This window comes from Diceros bicornis, chromosome 22 (genome assembly GCF_020826845.1).
Source record: "Diceros bicornis minor isolate mBicDic1 chromosome 22, mDicBic1.mat.cur, whole genome shotgun sequence".
NCBI lineage: Eukaryota > Metazoa > Chordata > Mammalia > Perissodactyla > Rhinocerotidae > Diceros > Diceros bicornis.
In genome coordinates, this window is record NC_080761.1 from 15,890,394 (window position 1) to 15,912,716 (window position 22,323).

The 22,323-nt window shown below is 46.7% G+C and overlaps 1 protein-coding gene across 1 annotated transcript in view; it reads right to left on the reverse strand.

The window, feature by feature from the left end:
- Nucleotides 1-1,921: 1,921 nt before the first annotated feature.
- The window catches only part of PSAT1 (phosphoserine aminotransferase 1), a 31,422-nt gene continuing 11,020 nt past the window's right edge, over nt 1,922-22,323 (reverse strand). The window contains exons 7-9 of the mRNA XM_058565595.1: nt 14,916-15,044; nt 3,812-3,949; nt 1,922-3,065 (exon numbers count right to left, since the gene is read on the reverse strand). Of these exons, the coding sequence (XP_058421578.1) occupies nt 2,960-3,065; nt 3,812-3,949; nt 14,916-15,044 (373 nt within the window). The 3' untranslated portion in view covers nt 1,922-2,959. The remainder of the gene's footprint in view (nt 3,066-3,811; nt 3,950-14,915; nt 15,045-22,323) is intronic.

The window sequence follows — 22,323 nt, forward strand, 5'->3', positions numbered from 1 at the left end:
ACCTTACACAGATTCCCCAAGGCCTGAAAGACATTTAATCTTAAAGGAAAGACCGGCAGGTTCTGGCTCTTGCCTGCGGATCCAGGAGCCTGCATCCTTATCTCCCCTTCCCTCGTCTCCATGTGGTCAGCAGATTGGCATCACTTCATTCACTTGAGACATACAAAGGTCAAGATTTTCACGCAATGAGTATTTTCCAGCAACCTGCGTTCAGACAACAGTGACCGTCCTTTGTACTTGGACAAACGCAGTTGCTGACCGTTTTCCAAAAGCTATCACAGACTTATAAGGACGAGACTGCGAGCCCTCCAAGATTTTAAATTTCCCCATTCAACCAGAGTCATATTTGATGATTTTAGTAGAAAATGAAATTGGACTGTATACTAAGCTTTTGAAAATTATAACTCTGCCTTTACTCCAAGCTTAATTTGCAAAGCTCATTAAGACTTTTCATTCATTAAACAATGTTGAGGGGCCGGCCCGGTGGCGTAGCCGTTAAGTTCGCTTGCTCCGCTTCGGCAGCCCGGAGTTTGCGGGTTTGGATCCTGGGCGTGGACAGATGCACCACTTATCAAGCCATGCTGTGGCAGGCATCCCACATATAAAGTAAAGGAAGATGGGCACGGATGTTAGCCCAGGGCCAATCTCCCTCAGCAAAAAGAGGAGGATTGGCAACAGATGTTAGCTCAGGGCTAATCTCCCTCACCAAAAAAAAAAAGAAAGAAAAAACCAAGGTTGAGCACCTCCTAAGTAAGGGCAAGGCAGGACGCCAGGTGACAGAGGTAGAGAAGCGTGGCTTCTAATAGGAAGGCAGATAAGCAGGCATCTCAGCACAGTAAAGAACAGACAGCAGGCGCTGTGAGGGGGTAAAAGGGTCGCCCTTGTAAGAACAAAGGAAAAGAGGATTGTTCCAACAGAGGAGACACCAACAAGATCGGAGGTCGGCAGGCATCTTGAAGGAAGCTCGTCTCGCCGAGTGGGGGCAGGAACTCTGGGCTCACGTGTGGGAGCAGCGGCAAATGCATGGCACACCCCAAGAACCAAAAACGTAAGAAAAAGAGGCCAGGCCAGACGCTACGAAGCTGAGACTGCAGGAGCCTGGGCTTTTTATGCATCGAGGAGCACGAGGGGAAGTAATAGTCCAACTGTCTGCGCTGGGAGGGGTGGGTGGGGGCAGATGAGGCTGCAGGAACAATCCACTGAGGGCTAACAGCAGAGCCGGCCATGGCAGTGGGAATGGACATAAGCGGAGATTAGAGAGACGTGAGGCTGGCACAAACCACAGGGACTTGCAACCACCATATGAAAGGACGCGGAAGGAGGGAGGTAGACTCCGAGCGCTAGCATACGTGAACACTCAGCTGGATTCCACGGACTGGCTGGCTTTTGCTATTCAAACATTTATTTATTTAATATCCACAGCCTGCACTGAGCCCTTGTTTTAAGCTCTTAAACGTCCCTGAGATAAGGGGGAGTTATTTCAATCCTGCTGTATATAGATTAGAGAACCAAGACGGAGGAGGCTTAGCCCTGACCAGGGGAACCCAAGTAACAACCCAACCACTTGGCACCGAGCTGGGGTGAGATCAGCACAGTCCTCATTACACAATCCAGCGAAACACGAAGAGCTCAAAACTGTCCTCTCGGCATGTTTCTGGCCTAAGTGGGACACAGTTCACAGACCTTTACACCGTGAGCTGTGTTGGAAGGTGGCTCGTTGATAACACCCATTCCAAAAGTCAGCGGAAAGCTGCCACCACGTGCTGAATCAAAAAAATGGACGCAAAGGGCTCGAGTCCTACACCTTTGGTTGAACTAAACTACCCTTATCAGAGGCTATTTTAGACTCACGTTTTCCATTATAAAGTTTTTAAAAGAACAATCAGTCTAAAAGGCAAGTAAAGAAATTCACTGACAAAGGTTTGGGTATTTCAGGACTTTAATGTCTTTCATATATTCAATATAAAATACTGACAATGGATGCACAACAGGGGAAAAGACTCTTCAGCAAAGATCTTCTGGAACTCACAGCATCACTGGTCAAACACTTTGAAGAGATCAGTCAAGTGAACGAACGATAAGCGAGTTTAACAGAAATTTTTCATTTTAACAGTATGACTGAAAAATAAAGAACCAAACAACCAACCTTCTCTGCTACCCACGGAAAGGAAATTACAAGGGAACAGGGGAACCTAATCTTGGGAAGCGCCTTAAAAGCTGGGGGGAAGAGGGACATCACTGTTGAGAATGTAGTGCCATAATGCACAACGTCAAGGATGCTAACACATTCTCCAAGTCTCTACATACATCACCAAGAACCATATTAGTGGAAATACATCGCATACAGATATAAACTATTGGGTATTAAAAACAGACTTTGCTATATAAACGTATACTATGTCACTTTTATCTCTTTATGAGAATAACAGCATCAAGAAAGATTCCAGTTTGCCCTGTTGCCTGGAACTCCTCAAGTCACCACATGGTCAATGCTGACCCGACTCAACAGCTGTGGAACCCAGGAGACCCCATTGCAGTCATTTTGGAAAGGATCAAGATTCAGCACCTAGAGGGCCCCACCCACCCTCCATGCTGTGTGTTTGTGTGTCTCCAGAAACAATTAACTGAAATCTGCATAATTAAGCGCACAGGCAAGTTTGAATACTGAGATCTAGCTAGAAAAAGTAGCAGCAAAGACAACATAAGCTGGAATTCGTTAGAAATACAAGAGGAAGATTTTTTAAATGCTTCCAGTTCAAGTTAGATTAAGATTTCTGTTAAGTCCCACCAGCTTTGCACAGCTGTGGATGTTTTGCTGTTCTTTAAAAACAAAAGAAGAATCTATAATAAACATGTTCATTTGAGAAAAATACCGTGTTTAAGTTTTTGTAGCCTCTCCCAAGTTACTTTAAATTTTGTACGTTGTTCAAGGGCAGAGTATATATTGGTTAGGATGTGTTCATAGCTGATGCATCTCCAAAAACTTCTTCATGAAGGTTGCCAGCTTCCGAACATCTTCGATGGTGACGGCATTATACAGAGAGGCACGGATGCCTCCCACAGACCTAGAACGACGCAGCGAAGATGCAGCTGTTAAGAACAAAAGCATCTAATTCTCCCTAGAGAGTCGTAGCACCTGAGACTACGGTGTCCAACCTCCCACCTGAGAGCCCCCATGGGTGGCCAAGAGCTTCGGACATCTCAGCCAAGAGAAAATTCTCCCTAATTGAGGGAAGGTCCATCATGCTCACACGTAACCTAGATTAATTCAACTACTTGCTCTTGGCAAAGGAAAAAACAAGATGGGAAGAAGAAAAGATAAGTAAAGCGCGTGATTTTGCTCACCACGCCATTGATGAGCCTGCCATACAGGGAGCGGGGAGCCGGCCACGCCTGCTGCTCTTCTCATGTGAGGACATACAATTTCACAGAGCATTCAGGATTAACTGCTCTACCTGATGTTCAGCTGGAGCAACAGCGATCGGATCTCACACTGGAACAGGACTGTACCAGCCTCATCAGAGAAGGGACGGCAACCTCTATAAACCGCTGTAAGAGCAGTTTAAGAGATGCCCAAAGGTAATTTTGACAAAGACCCCTGGAAGATGTGGCTCCATGCTCTCGGCAAGGGAATCGCGCTAAGTGCTCTATAAGTGCCGGGAGGAAGGATTACCCCTGTGACGACTGGTTTTTTCCAACAAGGTATAGTAAATGCTACTCCAAGAGGAGCATGCTCCCAGGTATGTTTCATTCTGCATTTGAAAAACTAAACCACTTCTCTGCTGACCTTCTGGGCTGGACGTGCACTCACCTGTGCCCTTTCAAGGAGATCATATCGAGTTCAAGAGCTTTATCGAGAAATCTTTTCTCTAAAGCTTCATCTCCTTTGGCATTGCCAATGCGGAATGGAATATTCATCTTGCTTCTATTCTGCGGCTCCACTGGACACCTGAAAAACACGGTTAGTATTCCATCTACTTTTCTGAAATGTGTGGCCTGCCATTAACAAATCCACAGAAAAAATTTTTAAAGCATTTTCTAGACGCAAACAGGAGATTAAAAAAAAAAAAAAGATGCTCCCCAGGACATTTCTAATTTACTTAGGGAGACCATTCTTGCATGTGGAACAGTGAGTCAGCATTCTCTTGCATGACTTGAGCCTCCGTTTCCTCATGTGAATATTGAGAATAATAATATAACACCTCCATTTCAGACTAGTTGTGACAGTTCAGTAGTACAACACACATGAAGCTTCCAACACATGACAGCCACACAGCAGTGTGAGTGACACTTTCTCTACAAGGCTACAGAGAAAAAAATAATATGTTGGTCCTAACAGTGGCTGAAAGACTGAAAAATAATGAGCGGCAGCTTTCAAAGCATTTGTCACATTGTATTGTCCCAAGCTGTGTGACCTGGAGCAATTTACTAAACCCTTCTGTTGTGCCTCACTTTCCTCATCTATTGAATAGTGGGAAGAATAATGGAAGCTACCTCGTAAGGTTGATGTGAGGATTACTAAGTGAGCCAATATTTACAAAGGATTTTTGCGTATATTTAAAAATAGCCACAAATTCTCTGCAGCTCTCCCAGCAAGAGGTGGCGTCCTCTTCGCCTTTTGAATCTGGGCTGGCCTTATAACTTGCTTTGACCAAGAGACTGCAACAGAAGTGATGCTATGCAACATCCAGGCCCAGGCCTTATGGGGCATGCAGATTATATACTTGCCCTCTTAAACACTGTTGCCATGTAAGCAAGCCCCAGCAAGCCTGCTAAAAATAAGAGGCCCAGCCAACAGCCAGCAACAACTCCCAGACATGTGGGTGAGGCCACTTTAGACCACTGGCTCCAGGTGAATTACCAGATGACTGGTTGAATAAGTGATCCCAGGTGGGAGCAGCAAAAGAACCACTCAGCTGAGCCCAGCCCAACCCGCTGAGCAAAAGACCCATGAGCAAAGAACATGGCTGTTGTTTTAAGTCGCTGTCTTGGGGTGTTCTGTGATAACTGATACAATTTAGAACAGTGTCTGGAACATATTAAATACTATGTAAGTATCCATTAAATTTCATAAATTCATTTTTTTTTAATTTCCAGCACCTTGCACAGGGCTCATACAGACTCTCAAAGATGAAAGACGTGTGAATTTTTATCTAGGAAAGGTTAGTATTCGACTTTCAGTTTCTGATTTGGAAAATAAGCAGCCAAAATTATTTTCCATTCACAACCAAAGAAGCTATGGAAAAGCTGACAAGCTACTCTGGGATAAAGACAAGGAAAATATGTAACCTCTCTCTCAAGCACATCTTATTTTATTCTTACACTTCAACAAGCTGGGATTCATTAAAATTAAACCGCAAATAAACGCAGTGTGAGGAAGCCCCCATTAAGAGTTATGCTCTCCCGAGGGCACTTAGGGAATTCCTGTTCGAGCAAACGGGAGCAGGTGCACACCTACAGGCAGAAGAGTCACATAAGGGAAACCAAGGATCTGGTAATCGGCTTTAAGGTTGAATTCCACACCCCCCTTTTTCACGAGGTGGTAGGTTTCATGGTTGACATTTAAATTAAAAACTCAGCGGCTACACTCTTTTGATATTCTGCTGCCTCAGGCTCCGAACGTGAGGGGTCAATTATAGAGACGGAACAGCAAAAAGTATATCTAATTTAAGAAAAAAAAAATTAAAAGGGGGAAGAATTAAGAATCTGGATCTACAGTTTACTCTACAAATTCACCCATCCTACCATGAAAGTAGATGATACCACAACAGCAATGTCGTCATAAAAGCTAGAAAGTGAAGATTAACCTCCGTGCAACAAAGAGTTACGCAGTGCCCAAGAGTGTCTCTGGTATGGCACTGAGCAAGGAAAAAAAAGATTAAGGGGAATTAACTGCTCCCGATCTAGCGAGATGATTGTGTAGGAAATTAAAATTCCACGTGAGAAGTGCTGTAACAGCGAAGTGCTGTGGAGGCACAGAGCTGAGAGAGAGAAAGTGGAAAGGTCTCAGAGGAGGGGACACGGGAATGGTTAGGACACGATAAGATGAAGCAAGGGCATCCTGGACAGAGCTGCATCTGCCAAGCATGGGGGACTCCACAAATTCTCTGACACAATGGGAGGGTTGGGTTCTGGACGGGGCGGGGGGCGAGGGGTGGGGTTGGGTGCGGGCAGGGCCAGGATTAGGAAGGGCCCTGCAGATTCGCTCTGCTGGGAACTGGATAGAAGCCTGGAGCAATCAGGTTTGCACGACAATATGAGATTTGCATTTTAGAGAAAGAACTACCGCACAGAGACTGGAGGATGGAAAAATCGGGAGGATGAAAGACCTGCTAGAAAGCTCTTACAAAGAACTTTCTAGGTCAAAAGAAGTTGGGTCTACTCTAGGTCAAAAGAAGTAGGGCCTATTCTTAGCAACAGAGGTCCAGTTGTCATATCAATGAGTAGAACAGGCCCGGTGTGACAGACTCAGCACAAACTCCCTTTGTTACATATTAAATGTTGAGTACCTATTCCTTACTTCCACAGAGAAACGTACTTTCCCTTTTTTCTTGCAACTCATGGCCCTCCCAATTGAAGTTTCTGTTTTCCCACTTTCAGAGACACACAGATTATGGAATAAAAAATCTGGATTTTTAAATATCTTCCCTTATTCTAATAGTGGCTCAAATTGTATGTTTTAAACATTGTGTGAGCTACACCAAGGACTGCTGTGGGCTGCACCTGGCCACTGGTCCCAGTTTGTAATCTCAGGAGTTATCACTAAATTTCAGAGGCAGGCAGGATCAGTTGCCTGAAGGCGTCAGGGGGCAGGAAAGAGAAGGTGCCAAGGCTGACCTGAGAAGGCTAGTGTGGGGCTGGGTGGGCGTGTACCCAGCCCGGCAATCCTAGGACTACAAAGATATGAGAAGGAAATCTGAGCAGGGCTTCCCGGTGTCCATGGTGGAAGCTGGTGTTAAAAGGGGTTCCACGCCATATAAATTGAGGAAATCTTGCATTAACAGGGCTAAACAGGTTTCTTTACTCCTTGAATTCCTGGAGCCTCTCCTGTGCTTGTGTGAATTATGAGCCCCTAGGAGGATAATTCATATAGGAATGCAGCTTTCCCCAAATGTGTGTGACTGAAAAACATTTTGCATCTCTGGGATGAGTGTTCTAGAATGCTCACTGAGAAACACCGGGACTTGCTGAGGTACCAGCGACCGGGTATGTGTGAGGGGGAGGGGACCACTTCAGAGACACCATCTCACCAAGGTGGTGACGGTTAGGAGTGCATGAGAAAATTGCAGGCAGATTATGACCGTTCATTTAAGGGATGTCCACTCCAAGAGGATATCTCAGAGACAAAGGGAATGAAGAGTGAAGAGGGCATCCTGAGGTGAGAGAGAAGCCACAAAATGCAGTCACTAGGCCTCTCCCAACTACCTGATTTTTTTTTTTTTTGTGAGGAAGATCAGCCCTGAGCTAACATCCATGCCAATCCTCCTCTTTTTGCTGAGGAGACTGGCCCTGAGCTAACATCTATTGCCAATCCTCCTCCTTTTTTTTTCCCTTTTTCTCCCAAAAGCCCCAGTAGATAGTTGTATGCCGTAGTTGCACATCCTGCTAGTTGCTGTATGTGGGATGCCGCCTCAGCATAGCCAGACAAGCCGTGCGTCGGTGCGTGCCCGGATCTGAACTTGGGCCACCAGTAGCGGGGCACGCGCACCCACCAACCACTAAGCCATGGGTCTGGCCCCTACCTGATTTTTCAAACAAAAAATTAACCTTAAATTTGCACACGATTAGGAAAATCTAGAGTAATTATATGAAGATCTACCATCCCCTTCCCACAGAGGTGGCTGCCATTAACATTCTGGTGTGCATTCTCCAGGATCTTTTTAGACAAACATGTGTGTAGATGTATACATGTGTATGTGTTCACATGTGTATAAACATGTATACATACATATACACAGCATTTCCAAATATAAATATTGTGGTTTTATAAGTGGAATATAGATATGTCCCTTTGTACACTTGCTTTTTTTTGTCTTTTGGCCTGATGACGTAACATAGTCATCTTCCCGTGCCCACTCACACAGACCCTTCACCTTTCTCAGTGCACACATTATTCCACACTGCAGATGGATCCTCCTGATGGGCATCTGGGTTATCTCCAGATTTTCACCATTACATAAGTATCCCACATTGGACTTGCAGGTGCCTAATTTTGCACGCACCTTTGGGCCTGGGCAGAGTATTGGTGGAGGGTAGATGAAGGTAGATGCCTAGAAGTAAAACTCCTTGGTCAAAGAGCAAGCGAGTTTTGAATTTTGATGGGTGCTGCAAACTTCGCTCCAAAATTGCCCAAATTTATAATATACCCAAAGTGTGTTCCCTTGCCAACACCAGATGTTATCAATCTTTTTAATTTTTGCCAATCAGAGGCAAAAAAAAATCTCATGGTTTTAATCTGCATTTCCTCAAGACGTTGGCACCTTCTCCTTTGTCTCTTAGCTGTGTTTCTTCTGAGCTGTTTGCTCACAACCGTCTGAAACCACCCTCCAGCCCTTCTCTATTTGGTGATCTTTTTTTGTTGATTTCTGGGTTCTTGCCTATATCAAGAATAGTAACCTTCATGTTACAAAATTTTTTCTCATGTCATTTGTTTTTAATTGTTTATGATGTCTTAAGCTGTATAAAATGTTTAAATTTTCATGTAATTAAATGTCTTTTACTTGATGGCTTCTGAGTTTTCTGGCTTTTTTAGGAAGGCCTTCTGTACTCCCTACACTCAAATTTCTCTTAGAGTACTTTTATATTTATTTCTTGCATTTAGATGTATTTGCATCTTTTTGACTGATTAGAATTTATTTCAGTATGGTGTGATACAAAGTCTAATTTTTGTTTAAATGGATTATCAATGCTTCAATCATCAGTTACAAACATGCTTTTTTGTCTAATTTAAAATGCATTTCTCAAGTACTCATGGACCAGTTTCTGGACTTTTCTACCATTACACTGATCTACTGTCCATCCCCGTGCTGGCGGCTTTATAGTGTTTGAGTAGGTTGTATGTTAACATTACATTTTCTTACTGTTAACATATATATTTTTAAAATTTTCAGCTATCCTTTTGCATTAACTTTCCCAGATGAACACTATATTTACTTCTAGATATTTTATAATTTTTGTGACCATTGTGAATGGGATCTTGTTTCCTCGTTACATTATTTCTGGAATATGGGAAAATAATCGACTTTTACATATTTAGATGTAACTGATCACAATTCTGAACTTAATCATTTCTAAGTTTTTCCATTGATTCTTGCATTTTGAATAGACAGTCCCATCACCTGCAATCTGTGGTTTTTGTCATTTCCTTAGTGTAGTAATTAAAGACCCAGAACCAGCCCCCCATGACCCTCCCCATGTTCATATCCTGTCTGATCCCACTTCCCAGCTGCCGCCTTAACCTGTCTGTGCTGCTGTAAAGTAGGCTTCATGTCTGCTTCACAGGGTTGTGATGACAATAAGATGTATTAATATCCATAAACGCCCAGGGCTCTGCCTGCCTCATTTTATTTTAGGATTGTCACTAAACCTATCACAGCCTTCCCTCTTTCCTAAGGTGGTCCCCACATGGAGGTGGTGAGAAAGATGACCTCAGACCTAGATATGGACTCATCACTTGGACATCTTTATAACATTAAAATTAACATCTAATATATATTAAGCACTGTGTGTCAGAAACATCCTAAGTCCTTTCAATAATAACCACAAATAATAGTATTAAGAGCTAACTCTTAAGGAGTGCACCCCATGTGCCAAGTACTGTTTCCAGTGCTTTATACAAATTAAGCAGCTAACATCTGTGCCAGTCTTCCTCTATTTTGTACAGCATGGTCGCCGACGAGTGGTGTAGGTCCACACCCAGGAACCGAACCTGGGCTGCCGAAGCGGAGCACACCAAACTTAACCACTAGGCCACAGGGCCAGCCCCAAGAGCCCATGTTCTTAACCCCTGTATCACATACTTTACTCACATGCACTTTCATTTAATGCTCATGACAGTCATAAGAAGTGTGTACCATTATTCCGTCCATTGTAAGATGAGGAACCTGGGCCTAGAGCAGTTAGGTCGTTTGCCCAAAGCCGCACGCTACTAAGGGGCAAAGCAGGCGTCCTAAGCCCAGGATGCTGTACTGTCCACGTGGGCTCAACTCAAAGCCACCAGCACCGTGTGGGTGGTGAGGCTACGGAAGAACATGGGGACTTCAACGGCCGTCTTATCGAGTCTTGGAGTTCCCTGCCAGGCTCCCCGGCAGAGCTGGTGCCACACCCAGAAAACTGCCCAGAACTGTGCTCAGCAAAGGGCCTGCCTTCTACGTCAGGGTGGCACTAAAGGGGAGACAAAAATGAGGAGCAAAGGTGTTGGCAAGTGGTAAATTCTAACCATAGGTTACTCGGAACTCCTCTTTAAAACTGCTCACCTCCCCTTTGGGGTCATATTTCCACAGTTCAAAAGAAAAGTGAAAATTTTCCTGAAAACCAGAGTACAGGAACAGCTCGTGAGCATCCAGCCGCACACACTGAGGAGGCGGGCTGAAAGCCTGCTCCTGACTCTGCTAACAAGGCCCCGCAGGAACATCATGAGCCGGGATGGCCTTTTCTGGGCAGCTGGCCCAGCGGGCCAAAGTTCCAGCAGGAGGTTTGTTCTGAGGAGGATGTAAGTCCTAGGGCAAGGCTGTTCACAAGCGCAGAGTTTGGGGTGGAAGATCAGATTCTCCAGGAGACCACCTGCCTGCCATCTTGGCTTCAGCAGGCTGCCTTCTGGGAAATGCCAGACTGGGTTCTTGGAATTAAAGGACCTTGGGGGAAAAGAATTCAGGGGATTTCCACTGTTCCTTCTATGCTTTATTTTGTTTCTAATTCCCTGGATTTTTTCCAGAGGCATCACCATTCCTTCTGTCCTCCCATTTTGTACGTATACGTCTCCTGAGAAACATACGAACCAAAAGCTGATAGAAAAATTGGTCTCCCCTCCACAATAGCCGCCAAGTGTTTTCATTCACATTCAGGTTCTGAGTACTCTTTGGGAGTCAGGAAAGATGACTTACTCTTCTGGGTATCCCCAGAGCCTAGAACAAGGCTAGCCCAGAGTAGGTGCTCAGGAGTCATGTGCTGGATGGCTAGATGGATGGATGGGTGGGTGGGTGGGTGGATGGATGGGTGGGTGGGTGGGTGGGTGGATGAGTGGGGAATGGGAGGATGGATGGACGGATAAATGAATGAATGGATGGGTGGATGCATGGATAGGTGGATGGATCGACGGGTAAGTGGGTAGATGGGCAGATGAATGGGTGGGTGGATGGAAGCAGGGTGAGGTGACTGGCTATAGGGATGGATGGATGGATGGATGGATGGATGGATAGTGGGTGGGTAGGTGGATGGCTGGCTGGCTGGCTGGGTAGATAGATGAATGGATAAATGAATAAGTGGGCTAAACAGGTCCTCAGACCTTTCCAGACTTTCTTTCCAATTCCAGTACAAGTCACCCCCTCCAAGCAGCCCACTCTTTGCACCCTAAACACACCGTACTTTCCTCCCTCAGTGCCTGTGCAGGGGCCATTCCTTGCCTTCCTAGAAATTCCTAAAAATACTTCTGCACTCTTTTCTGCCTAATTCTACTCACACCCAAGGCTTAAGCTCATCCAAAAGCCTTCCCTTCACCTCCAGCCAAAATAGTAACTTCCTGTTCCAAGCTCATGTCTCATTATTTAGCCCTTGGCTATGAACTCCTTGGACCATCTACTGCTAATCATGCATGTTCAAATGGCTCCAGTAAGTGCTGGCAGGGTACCCTGGTCCACCTACTCACACATCAAGGTCTAGGGTAGAAGATTCCCTAGGAAAAAGGCCCCAGTCTGCACTTGCCTCTGTTGCCCAGAACCACAGAGTGGGCAAAAATGCACAGTGTGCACCCTTTCCCCCAGACAGCACGTGGGAGAGGAGCCCAAAAGCTAAGGCATCCAGCCAATCCAGACTCCCCCAGGGCTTGTGGCTGGAGGGTCACTGCACACCAAGAATTCACAGGAGCAGGCAACAAGCATGTTAAGGGCAGAGGTGGCAGCAGCACGCTGCTTTATCCTAGCTGTCCAAAGAGTACATTCCCACTCCCCACTCATGGGTGGTTCTGGAGATGTGTTACAAGTTAGAATTGAGGCATCATTTTGTCTGTCCTGTGTGGCCCACTGAATTCTCAGAGTGCAAATTCCCATGTTACTGTCAGCCAGATATTTTTGTTACAACAGACTGAACCCCAAAGAGTAATGGCCATTAAGAAGTGGATCCAGGCTTAATAAATCTAAGTGTTTATTTATGTGTGTATAAACATGTGTACAAACACGCACATACACGCGCACACACACACACACACACAAAGCATAAAGTCTGGTCCTCATACACCTATCCCCACCCTGAAGGAGGGCAAAAGCAAATGAAGACATCATCTGTTAAGCATCTTGCACGCTGGGCACTGTACTAGGTGCTTCACATCTGACATTTTGCTGAGAGGTCTGCTGCAGAGGGTTGAATGGTGGCCCCCAAAAAGGTATATGTCTTAACCCCCAGCATCTGTGAAAGTGACCTATTTGGAAAAAGGGGCTTCACAGATGTAAAGTTAAGGATCTCTAGAGGAGAGAGATCATCCTGGATTATTTGGGTGGGCCCTAAATCCCATGACTTGTCCTTATAAGAGACAGAAAAGTAGACACACGAGAAAGGAGGAGACCATATGAAGGCCGAGTCAGAGATTGAGGTGATGCAGCCACAAGCCAAGGAATGCCTGGAGCCACCAGAAACTGGAAGAGACAGAAATGGATTCTTCCCTAGAGTCTCTGGAGGGAGCAAAGCCTTGCTGTCACCTTGATTTCCAACTTATGGCCTCCAGAACAGTAAGAATAAATTTCTGCTGTCTTAAGCCACCCAGTTTGTGGTACAATCATGCATTGCTTAATGACGGGGATACATTCTGAGAAATGCAGACATTTCTGCATGATGACTTCATCATTGTGTGAACATCACAGCATGTACTGAAGGGGAGCAAAATTTGCCACCTCAAAATGTGTCTCTTTAACAGGAGGATTATTTTAGGCTGATTTTTTTTTTTTTTGGTGAAGCTCAGCCCTGAGCTAACATCCATGCCAATCCTCCTCTTTTTGCTGAGGAAGACTGGCCCTGGGCTAACATCCGTGCCCATCTTCCTCCACTTTATATGCGACGCCGCCACAGCATGGCCTGACAAGCGGTGCGTCGGTGCATACCCGGGATCCGAACCCGGGCCACCAGCAGCAGAGTGCATTCACTTAACCGCTACGCCACGGGGCCAGCCCCTTAGGCTGACTATTTTTAAGAAACAAAAGACTAAGAAAGTTTTTCTTGTTACCTCTCCCTTAACTGTCTACAAGAATTCAGATTTAAAAACCTGTCTCACGAAGCGAGCTATCACCTTAGCATAACACGAACTAGGTGGTCGACAGGGAAGAACCTAGAAAAGTCTGTTTGTTGAGCTCCCCTCTGTGTTCTTCTGTTTCTGTGTGGCCAAACACTTGTTTTTCAAACAGTTGCTCCTTGTCACCTACCTGTGAACTGCCTTCCTTTCCTTTGAAGTGCCTGACTCTCCCCACCCCCAACATCTTCTTTTGTCTTTAGCTGAGGATGGTATTTAGGTTGAGGGCTTTGGCCACTGGGGCAAGTTAGTTGGTTTTCCTGGGTTTCTCCCATGTATACATGTTATTAAACTTGTTTTTCTCTTATTAATCTGTCTCATGCCAATTTAATTCTTAGACCAGCCAAAAGAACCTAGAAAAGTAGAGGAAAATTTCTACCTCCCCTACAGTACTTACAGAAACCTAGATGGCATAGCCTATTACACCCCTAGGCTATATGGTACCAATCTTATGGGACCACTGTCATATAGGCAGTCTGTCATTGACCATAACATCATTATGTGGCACATTAATATACTTTGTTCCAGAAACCCTAGGAGACTAATACAAGGCCCATATGTTTTCTGTACCCCTCACAGCCACCAGCCAGTCCAGTGGTCAACACACATTCATAAATCAATGATCACAAAAACGTTTAACTAGCAGTCAACTCATACGGCAGGCAATTCCATTCACAGACTGCAGGCCTCAGATGGGAGTATTCATCCTGTAATAAGGGAAGCAGTGAACTTTCCTAAAAGGATAAATGACCTGGAGGAGGGGGCCAGGAGTGGGTGTTTATACCAAGGGTCTCCAGTGGAGTCTCCAGGTAAAGTTGAGAGCTTCCAGCAAGCATGCATGTTTTTCCCCCAGGGACATACAGAGGAAGCAGGCAGTGGGAGAAGGGGTCTGCCCAGGGGGTGAAATGAGACTCTTCCCCCAGGTGATGTCTTTGTCTTTGTGTGAGAAAGACACCTACTGGGAGACAGGTGCCAAAGCCTGTGATACTGGGGTAGGAATGCAGGACAAAAGAACTCACCTGCCTCGTGTTCTGGGGCTCATGACCACCCAGCTCACAAGCACATCAAGAGAAAGGTGAATGCATCTATTTGTCACAGGTACACGGCATAGGGGCCAGCCCAGTGATGCAAGTGGTTAAGTGCACGGGCTCCGTTGAGGCGGCCCGAGGTTCGCCGGTTCGGATCCCAGGCACGCACCAACGAGCCGCTTCTCGGGCCATGCTGCGGCGGCGTCCCATAAAAAGTGGAGGAAGATGGGCAAGGATGTTAGCCCAGGGCCAGTCTTCCTCAGCAAAAAAGGAGGAGGATTGGCAGATGTTAGCTCAGGGCCGATCTTCCTCACAAAAAAAAAAAAAAAGATACATGGCATATACATTTTTAAATTCACAAGAGGTAAAATGTGAGATAAAATCCATCCACTTACACATAGAATCCTTGAGAGTTATCAATAATATCGTAAATCATCTGCGATTTGACGGAGCTAAGCTTCTCCATGGCTGCTGCACCACCGTTGTTCTTAATCCACTCCAGGACCAAGCCCATGACGTAGATGCTAAAAGAAAGATTTAGAAAAACATTCCTGTAGTTCAGCTTTGCACAAGTGGAAAGGTATTCAAACACACTGCTGCTTAAGTTGCACTAAAACAGACGTAAAGACGTCAAGGCAAGATAAAAGCAGGCCAGGTATAGACCAAGGAGAGAGCGTGTTGTGAAGCAAGAACCAGGATCAACCCAATTCCAGGCCCCCGAGGGCCATTCTGAAGAGAGGTTTAATTAGACATCTCATTGGAGGTCACTTCGGTCCCTACCTGTCCAGCCCAAGCCTAATGCAAACCCCTCACAACACACCTGACCACACTTCCCTGTCTCAGCCGCTGACACTTTATCCCCCCACAAGCATCCTCAGACCCCTGGCTCCCCATCCGCACCCCAGCCGTTAACCCTTCACTTCCTGAACTCCCAAAGCTCTCTGCCCTTACTTCCCACACAATTTTTACCATTCGCACCGTTTTTTTTAATATTTCTATGTGACCGTGTTTTGGATTCTACCATCTTGGAAAGCTGGCAGCACACAGTGTTCGCCTTTTCTACCCCACAGCCCTGATGCATGGCCCGCCGCCGGGTAGAGGGCAGTGTGACATAGTGCTAAGACCATGGGCTCCAAGTCACAGTCCTGACTCTATGCCCAGTGCTGCCACTTACTATAGATTACCCAGGATTAGTTACCTCCTAATCCAAACCTCAGCTTTCCCAGCTGGGAATAGGCAAGGCTACCAACCCACAGTGGACACCTGGCACTTTAGCTGCCCTGCTCTTCCCAACTCCACCCTCCCACCCAACAGGCAGATCCGGCAGGGTCCCCTGTTTCGCTCGTCTCAGAGTGGGGCAGGGGATCTAACCGAAGCAATCAGAGCCCTCCCTGGGATGTTCTGAATTGGGAGTTCGGAGAAAGAGGCAGAATGGGAGTTGGTGAAACTGTAGGATATGAGGTAAGAGCCCTAAGGAACATGTGAAGGAGGCTCATCTGAAAAAAAGAAGCCAGCACTCCAACAGAGAGAAGCAAGGTGCGTCCCAGGTTCTAAGAGGCCCCACTGCACCTGAGTCCTTCCTGCAGCCTGGGACCGTCCTTTTCTAGACAAATACTTCACTTCTCTGTCACCTGTGAGACCTCAGGGCTCCTGTGGCAACTGCACGAGACAGGCTGGGGGAAGTGCTTGGCCCGGGGCCTGGCACATGGCAGGTGGGCCACACAAGTGGTAGTTAGTGCTCCCATTTACTATTTATTTAGTGCTTTACTAACAAAGCACTTCACTATTAAGTGCTTTATTAGCACTTAATAAGCTGATTTTTTTAAGCTGATTACTTTTAAGAAACAAAAGACTCAGAAAGTTTTTGTTACTTCCCCCTTAACTACATAAAAGAATTCAGATTAGGGGCGGGCCCAGTGGCGCAAGCGGTTAAGTGCGCGCACTCCGCCTCGGTGGCCTGGGGTTCACAGGTTCGGATCCTGGGCGCCACCCACGCACCACTTGTTAAGCCATGCTGTGGCGGTGTCCCCTATAAAGTGGAGGAAGATGGGCACGGATGTTAGCTCAGGGCCAGTCCTCCTCAAGAGAAAAGGGGAGGATTGGCATCAGATGTTAGTTCAGGGCTAGTCTTCCTTACAAAAAAAAAAAAGAATTCAGATTAAAAACTTGTCTCAGGAAGCAAGCTATCACCTTAGCATAACAGGAACTAGGTGGTAGACAGGGAGGAACCTGGAAAGGCCTATTTGTCCCTCTGTGTTCTTCTGTTTCTGTGTGGCCAAACACTTTACTATTAAGTGCTCAAAACTAAGCCCCAAACACAGGATGCCGAAGGGCAGTGGATGGTTTCCTTGGTGGATCATCTGAAAGCTCTTCTCTTTACAAGGCTCTAACAGCCAGAGCTCATCCCAGGGAAGCCCAAGACACTGACAGGCTCATTCACTGTCTCAACGGGAGGGTGGAGGACCCAGGTGTTTCCATCCCCAGAAGGCAGCAGAAGCCAATGCTGGGCTGCCCAAAGGGCACTGGGCAAAGAGCAGCCCGTACCCAGAAGCACCCAATAGCTTCTCTGGAAGCTTCCCCAGCCCAGCTCCCCCAGCGCTGGGAGCAAAGAGAAAAAGCAGCGAGTGGCAGAGAGGGAAGGGAAGGCAGAGCAGAAAATGGCCCCTGAGTAATTTACAGCCTTAGCCGTAGCTCTCTGGATCAAGACTGAGAAATCAGGGGGACAAAGGAGAAAGAAATAAGAGAAGGGAATGAATGTTGCTGAAGTCTCCTGAGGGCCAGGCATCCTGCTAGTTGCTCTCTCTTTTATTTATCACAATAATCTTGAGGTCAGAGCCACCATTATCCTATTTTACAGATGAGGAAACAGACTCAGACAGCTTAACCTAGTGAAAGTCACCCAGCAGGTGGCTGATAAAGCCAGAATTCCAACCCCAGTCGGTTTGACTGCAAAGTCAAAGTTCTTTTCACGAGTAACAAGGGCCTCTGGTTTACTACCAGGAGATACAGGACCCTTAACCACTATCTCACCTGCCCGTGGGGCGGCCAGGCTGGCACCAAGCGTTACAGACACAACTGCCAAGTCCAACTACTACAGGGGCATCACAGCACACATGTACGTGTGGATGTGTGTGTGTTCCAGATAAGATGCGGTCCACCCACCCCGCTGTCTCGTAAGATGCTCTAGAATTCCCATCTAACCCAAAACTGCCGCTGCCCTACAAACCACAGAAATACACTCTGCCACACAATCCAAGCAGAGCGACCCTTGTGCCTGTTTACCGACAGTACTTTTCGGAGGCCAAGTCCACAGCCCCAGATAGACCTCGGCACTGACACACTATCCTCTCGGTGGCTGTCGTGCTGACTCACTGGCCATGCTCTCTGGCTAATCTTAATGCGATCTGAGCAGGCAGAGTCAGCAGAAAACCCACCCATTTACATGCTGCACCCTTAGCCTAGGTGACGAGGCCTCAGCAAGAGGCGGAAGGCTGTCCTGGAGACCAGAAGGCATCCCTGGACGGGAAGGATCTCTGGCCCCAGCAACTCTACTGTGGCTTCTAATTCCCTATGAACTCATGCTTCTACCCCCACACAATCCAAAATTTTCAAAATTTAGGGACCCTAAAATGCTCATGCAGCTTTGCAACTTGGTCTCAATTCTCCCCACTATCAATGTAACACCTGTAACTGATTTATGGCTTCACTTCTGAAATGCCACCTCCGAACACACAGCATAGGTTTACCATCTAAGCTTGCCTGTTAAATGACTGAACAAATCACAGCACATCCATTCTATGAATACCATACAGCAATTTAAAAAAAAAGTAAAAGGCAGGCATTTGAGCTGACAAAACAGCATTCATAGCACGATGTTGGGTGGAAAAAAGAAATTCACAGAACAGTCCGTACGGTCAAGTTCCATTCACGTAATTAAATATATGGCTCTGTAGATATGCATGTGCCCAGTTAAGGGTCTGTTAGGAGATAACAGTAAGCACTTAACAGTGGTTACCCCGGCAGGCTCTGCTCGCTTCAGACACCTTTACAAGAGCACATGTTTTGTTGTTAGTGCTGTCGAGTGGATTCCAACTCCCAGTGACTCTGTGTCCAGCAGAGCAGAACCCTGCCCGGTGTTTTTGCACCATCCTCTCACCTTCCAGTGCTGTATCAGACAATGCTCTGCTGCTATTCATAGGGTTTTCATGGCCAATTTTTTCGGAAGTGGGTGGCCAGGTCCTCCTTCTAACCTTCATCTGGAAGCTCTGCTGAAGCCTGTCCACCCTGGGTGACCCTGCTGGTATTTGAAATACCAGTGACATAGCTTTCAGCATCACAGCAACACGAAAACCAACAGACGGGTGGTGTGGTTCCCTGACTGGAAAAGAACCGGGGCCACAGCGGCGAGAGAGCCGAATTCTAACCGGTAGACCACACCAGGCTGGCTAAGAGCACGTGCTATTTTTACAAATTTTTTAAAGCAATACAAAGTACTCTCTGCACACTACAGCTTAGACAAGCACACCAGAATTCCCCGGAAAAATCCCCAGGCTGAAGATTCTACCTCTCCAAGTGAGTTTCTCGAGTTGGTAACGGGTGAGGCTAAGCCCCCTGGGGGTCTTCCTATAAGAAAGGGGGCTTGGGTTAGTGGGGTTATTGTTTCTTATTAGTTACTTTACCTCATACTACAGATAAAACAAATTTATACTTATGGGTTCAGTTAGTCATGGTAAGCAAAAACTGTTTTATGGGGCTAGAAGGAAAGTTTGGGCATCTTTTTGCTTATCCACTAACCGGGCTTAGTGTGTTCCACTACAGGGTTAAACAGCATGACCACGTGGCCATTTATTCCACCCCAATTCACGGCCCAGGGCTACAGGCAACTATGTGAAGCCAGGATCCAGCACAGTTCAAACAAACTGCCCAGGGCCTATGGTCATTTGGCTCTGATTTTAAAACAAAACAAAGGCTTCTTTTCAAACTTGGGACTTTTCCAAGGCTCCAATGTGATACAAAGTTCCGATGTGTTCTGGGGGCTTTATCAGCTTCTGGGGAAGACTGGGAGGGTGTTTTGCACAAATTGTCATGTCCATTTGGAGCTGCTTCTCCCCAGGTGAGCTATAATTTCCTAATCCTGAATGTTTAAGTACAGCAAATGAACTCGAAGCTTTTCAAGTCATATATTTAGGGTAACTGCACAATTATACAGACTTACATTTTTTCTCCTTTTCTCTTCTTTTGGGATAAAAGAAGGCAAAGTAACTTCCAGGGGGTGTCTTGGGTCAGAATATATTTAACCCGGTCTCTCTCGTCTTCTACATTTACATGATTCTAATCAAATATTATTAACAATCCTGCCCTGAGATGGTCTCAATTATCACTAGGCTGATCTGTCTGGGGAAGAAACTTCGCCCCTTTTCTGCCCTTGTTGCTGGCTCAGTTCCCTCCTTGCTGGAAAGCTCTGGGAGGGAGTTCCTGCTCTCCACTCTCCCCCCAGGTGACCAGCTGACCTGACAGGTCAAAGCCAGGTCAAGGCCTGCACAGGGGGTGGGAGAGGAGTGACCCTATAAGAAAGTCACTGTAGCAGGAGGACTTTCTCTCTGTGTCTCCAGGTCTGACCCCAGACGCTCATCTCCCGCTAGACAGACTGACCCACTTTCTCTCTGTTTCCACTGATTTTTCACCCTAACATTAACAAACAGCATATTAACCTATTCATCACACTTTTTTTTTAACTTGCAACAAGGTACCTCTTGGAGAAGGTGCCAGAGGGCATGTCAGCTCCCCTGCTCCTCCAGGCTGTGCTCGGATCAGCCTTCGGGCCACATTTCAGGGAAGGCTCTCTCTCTGCCTCCTGCCACCTTCCCAAGGCCAGTGGTGGCCTTTGCTTTGCCCTGAAAGGCTCACTTGCCTGCAAGCCAGGCCCTGGCCCCAGCTTCTACTGTAAGGAGCCCACCTCCCGTCACTGCGCAGCCTGGCCCCTAAGCCCCTTCTCCAGGAGCCCTGTACTTGAGGGCTCCCCACTGTGCCTGCACCCCCCGCCTCAGCACACCCAGTCCTCATTTCCCACTGGCCAGCAATCACTGTGTTCCCACCGCCTAGACCCAAAGAGCTAAGACGGGCGGGTGGGAGAGCAATTCAGGGCCGCCCCCACCCAATCCCTAACAGGCCTTCGGGGTGAGACAGAGCAGGGTTTACAGGTGACCAAGAGAGTAAGCACCAGAACCCCCCTTCCCTGAGGTAAGCAGGGGACACAAAATGAGGAGCTGCCTCATGGGAGCTGTGCAGAAAACCAGCGGAAGTTCCATCAGAATTCTAAGTGGAAAAAACTCCTTTCTTTCCTATGGCAAATTATGTGGAAGAAATTTTCTACAGGCAGCACCTAACGGGGAGCCCTCTGACAAAGTCCCAACCCAGACGGAACCACTGCCTGCACTAGCGGGAGCCCCCTTTCATACGCTCCTTTAAGAGAACTTCCACCCATCATGGAAAAATCCCATAGAGCTGGACTCTAATAGCCATCTATTCTCCCCAGATGGAATTCTTCAAACACCAACAAACCCGCACTGGCAATTTTGCTTGTGAAGAGGGCTAAGGTGCAGGGTGTACCTACCCAGGCTCTGGAGCCAGGCGACCTGGGTTCAAATCCCAGCTACGCCACTTCCTAGAAGTATGGCCTCAGCTTCCTCACTTGCAAAACAGAAATAATAATACCAATCTCCAAGGGTGCTTGAGAGATAGAGCCATACACATAACCTATCACTATTTTACATCAGAGCCGCCCTGGAAAGACAAATCCACAAACTCTGGCTCTTCCCTGCTCTGCCAAGCCTCTGGGAACTAACAACAGAAACAACAATAATAATGTAGCAGCTGACATTTATAAATCACCAAGTGCCAAGTACTCGCTCCATGCACTTTATTTATAAATATATAATTTTACATTATATATATATTTATAAATATATATAATTATTATATATACATCAACTCATTTAATCCTCCCAGCAACCCAATGAGAAGGGTACTATTAGCACTCCTGGAGGAAACTGCTGCACAGATAGGTTAAGCAACTTGCCCAAGGTCACACAGCCAGTAAGCAGTAAAATCTCCCAGGCAATTGTTAAATCCTGTGTCACAAAGATTTTCACAAAATACCTGAGTCTGGGAGTGAACAGATCGTGGGGAGGGCAGCCTCACTCTCCGTGAAAGTGCTGTAATGCACTTTCTCACCCAGCTAACGGGTAGCCAGGCTAACAGGACCCCCGCAGACCAGGTGAAAAACCAGCAAGGTGTTTGGTCTAAGCCAGTACGCTCACTGCCAGGCATCCAGCCTCGTGCAGGCCCAGCAGGGAAAGAAAAGAAAGACAGAAGGCCCGGCCTTTGGAAGTCCTTCTCCAAGCTGCACTGGCTGTTTGGGCTGCAGGCATTGATTCATCTGCGGAGAGCTTCCAAGTTCATGGGGAACCACCAAGGCTACAAGATCAAACAAAAATACCCCCCAGGGGCCTGCCCCGTGGCATGGCGGTTAAGTGCGCGGAGCACTGGTGGCCGGCCGATCCCCAGTGCACAGGGATGCACCGCTTGTCAAGCCATGCTGTGGTGGCGTCCCATATAAAGTAGAGGACGATGGGCACGGATGTTAGCCCAGGGCCAATCTTCCTCAGCAAAAAGAGGAGGATTGGCATGGATGTTAGCTCAGGGCTGATCTTCCTCACAAAAAAAAAAAAAAAAAAACCCAAAAGAGAAAGGGCAACAAAAACTGATCAAACAGCACAGAGGTGAGGAAGGAGAGGCGAGCTG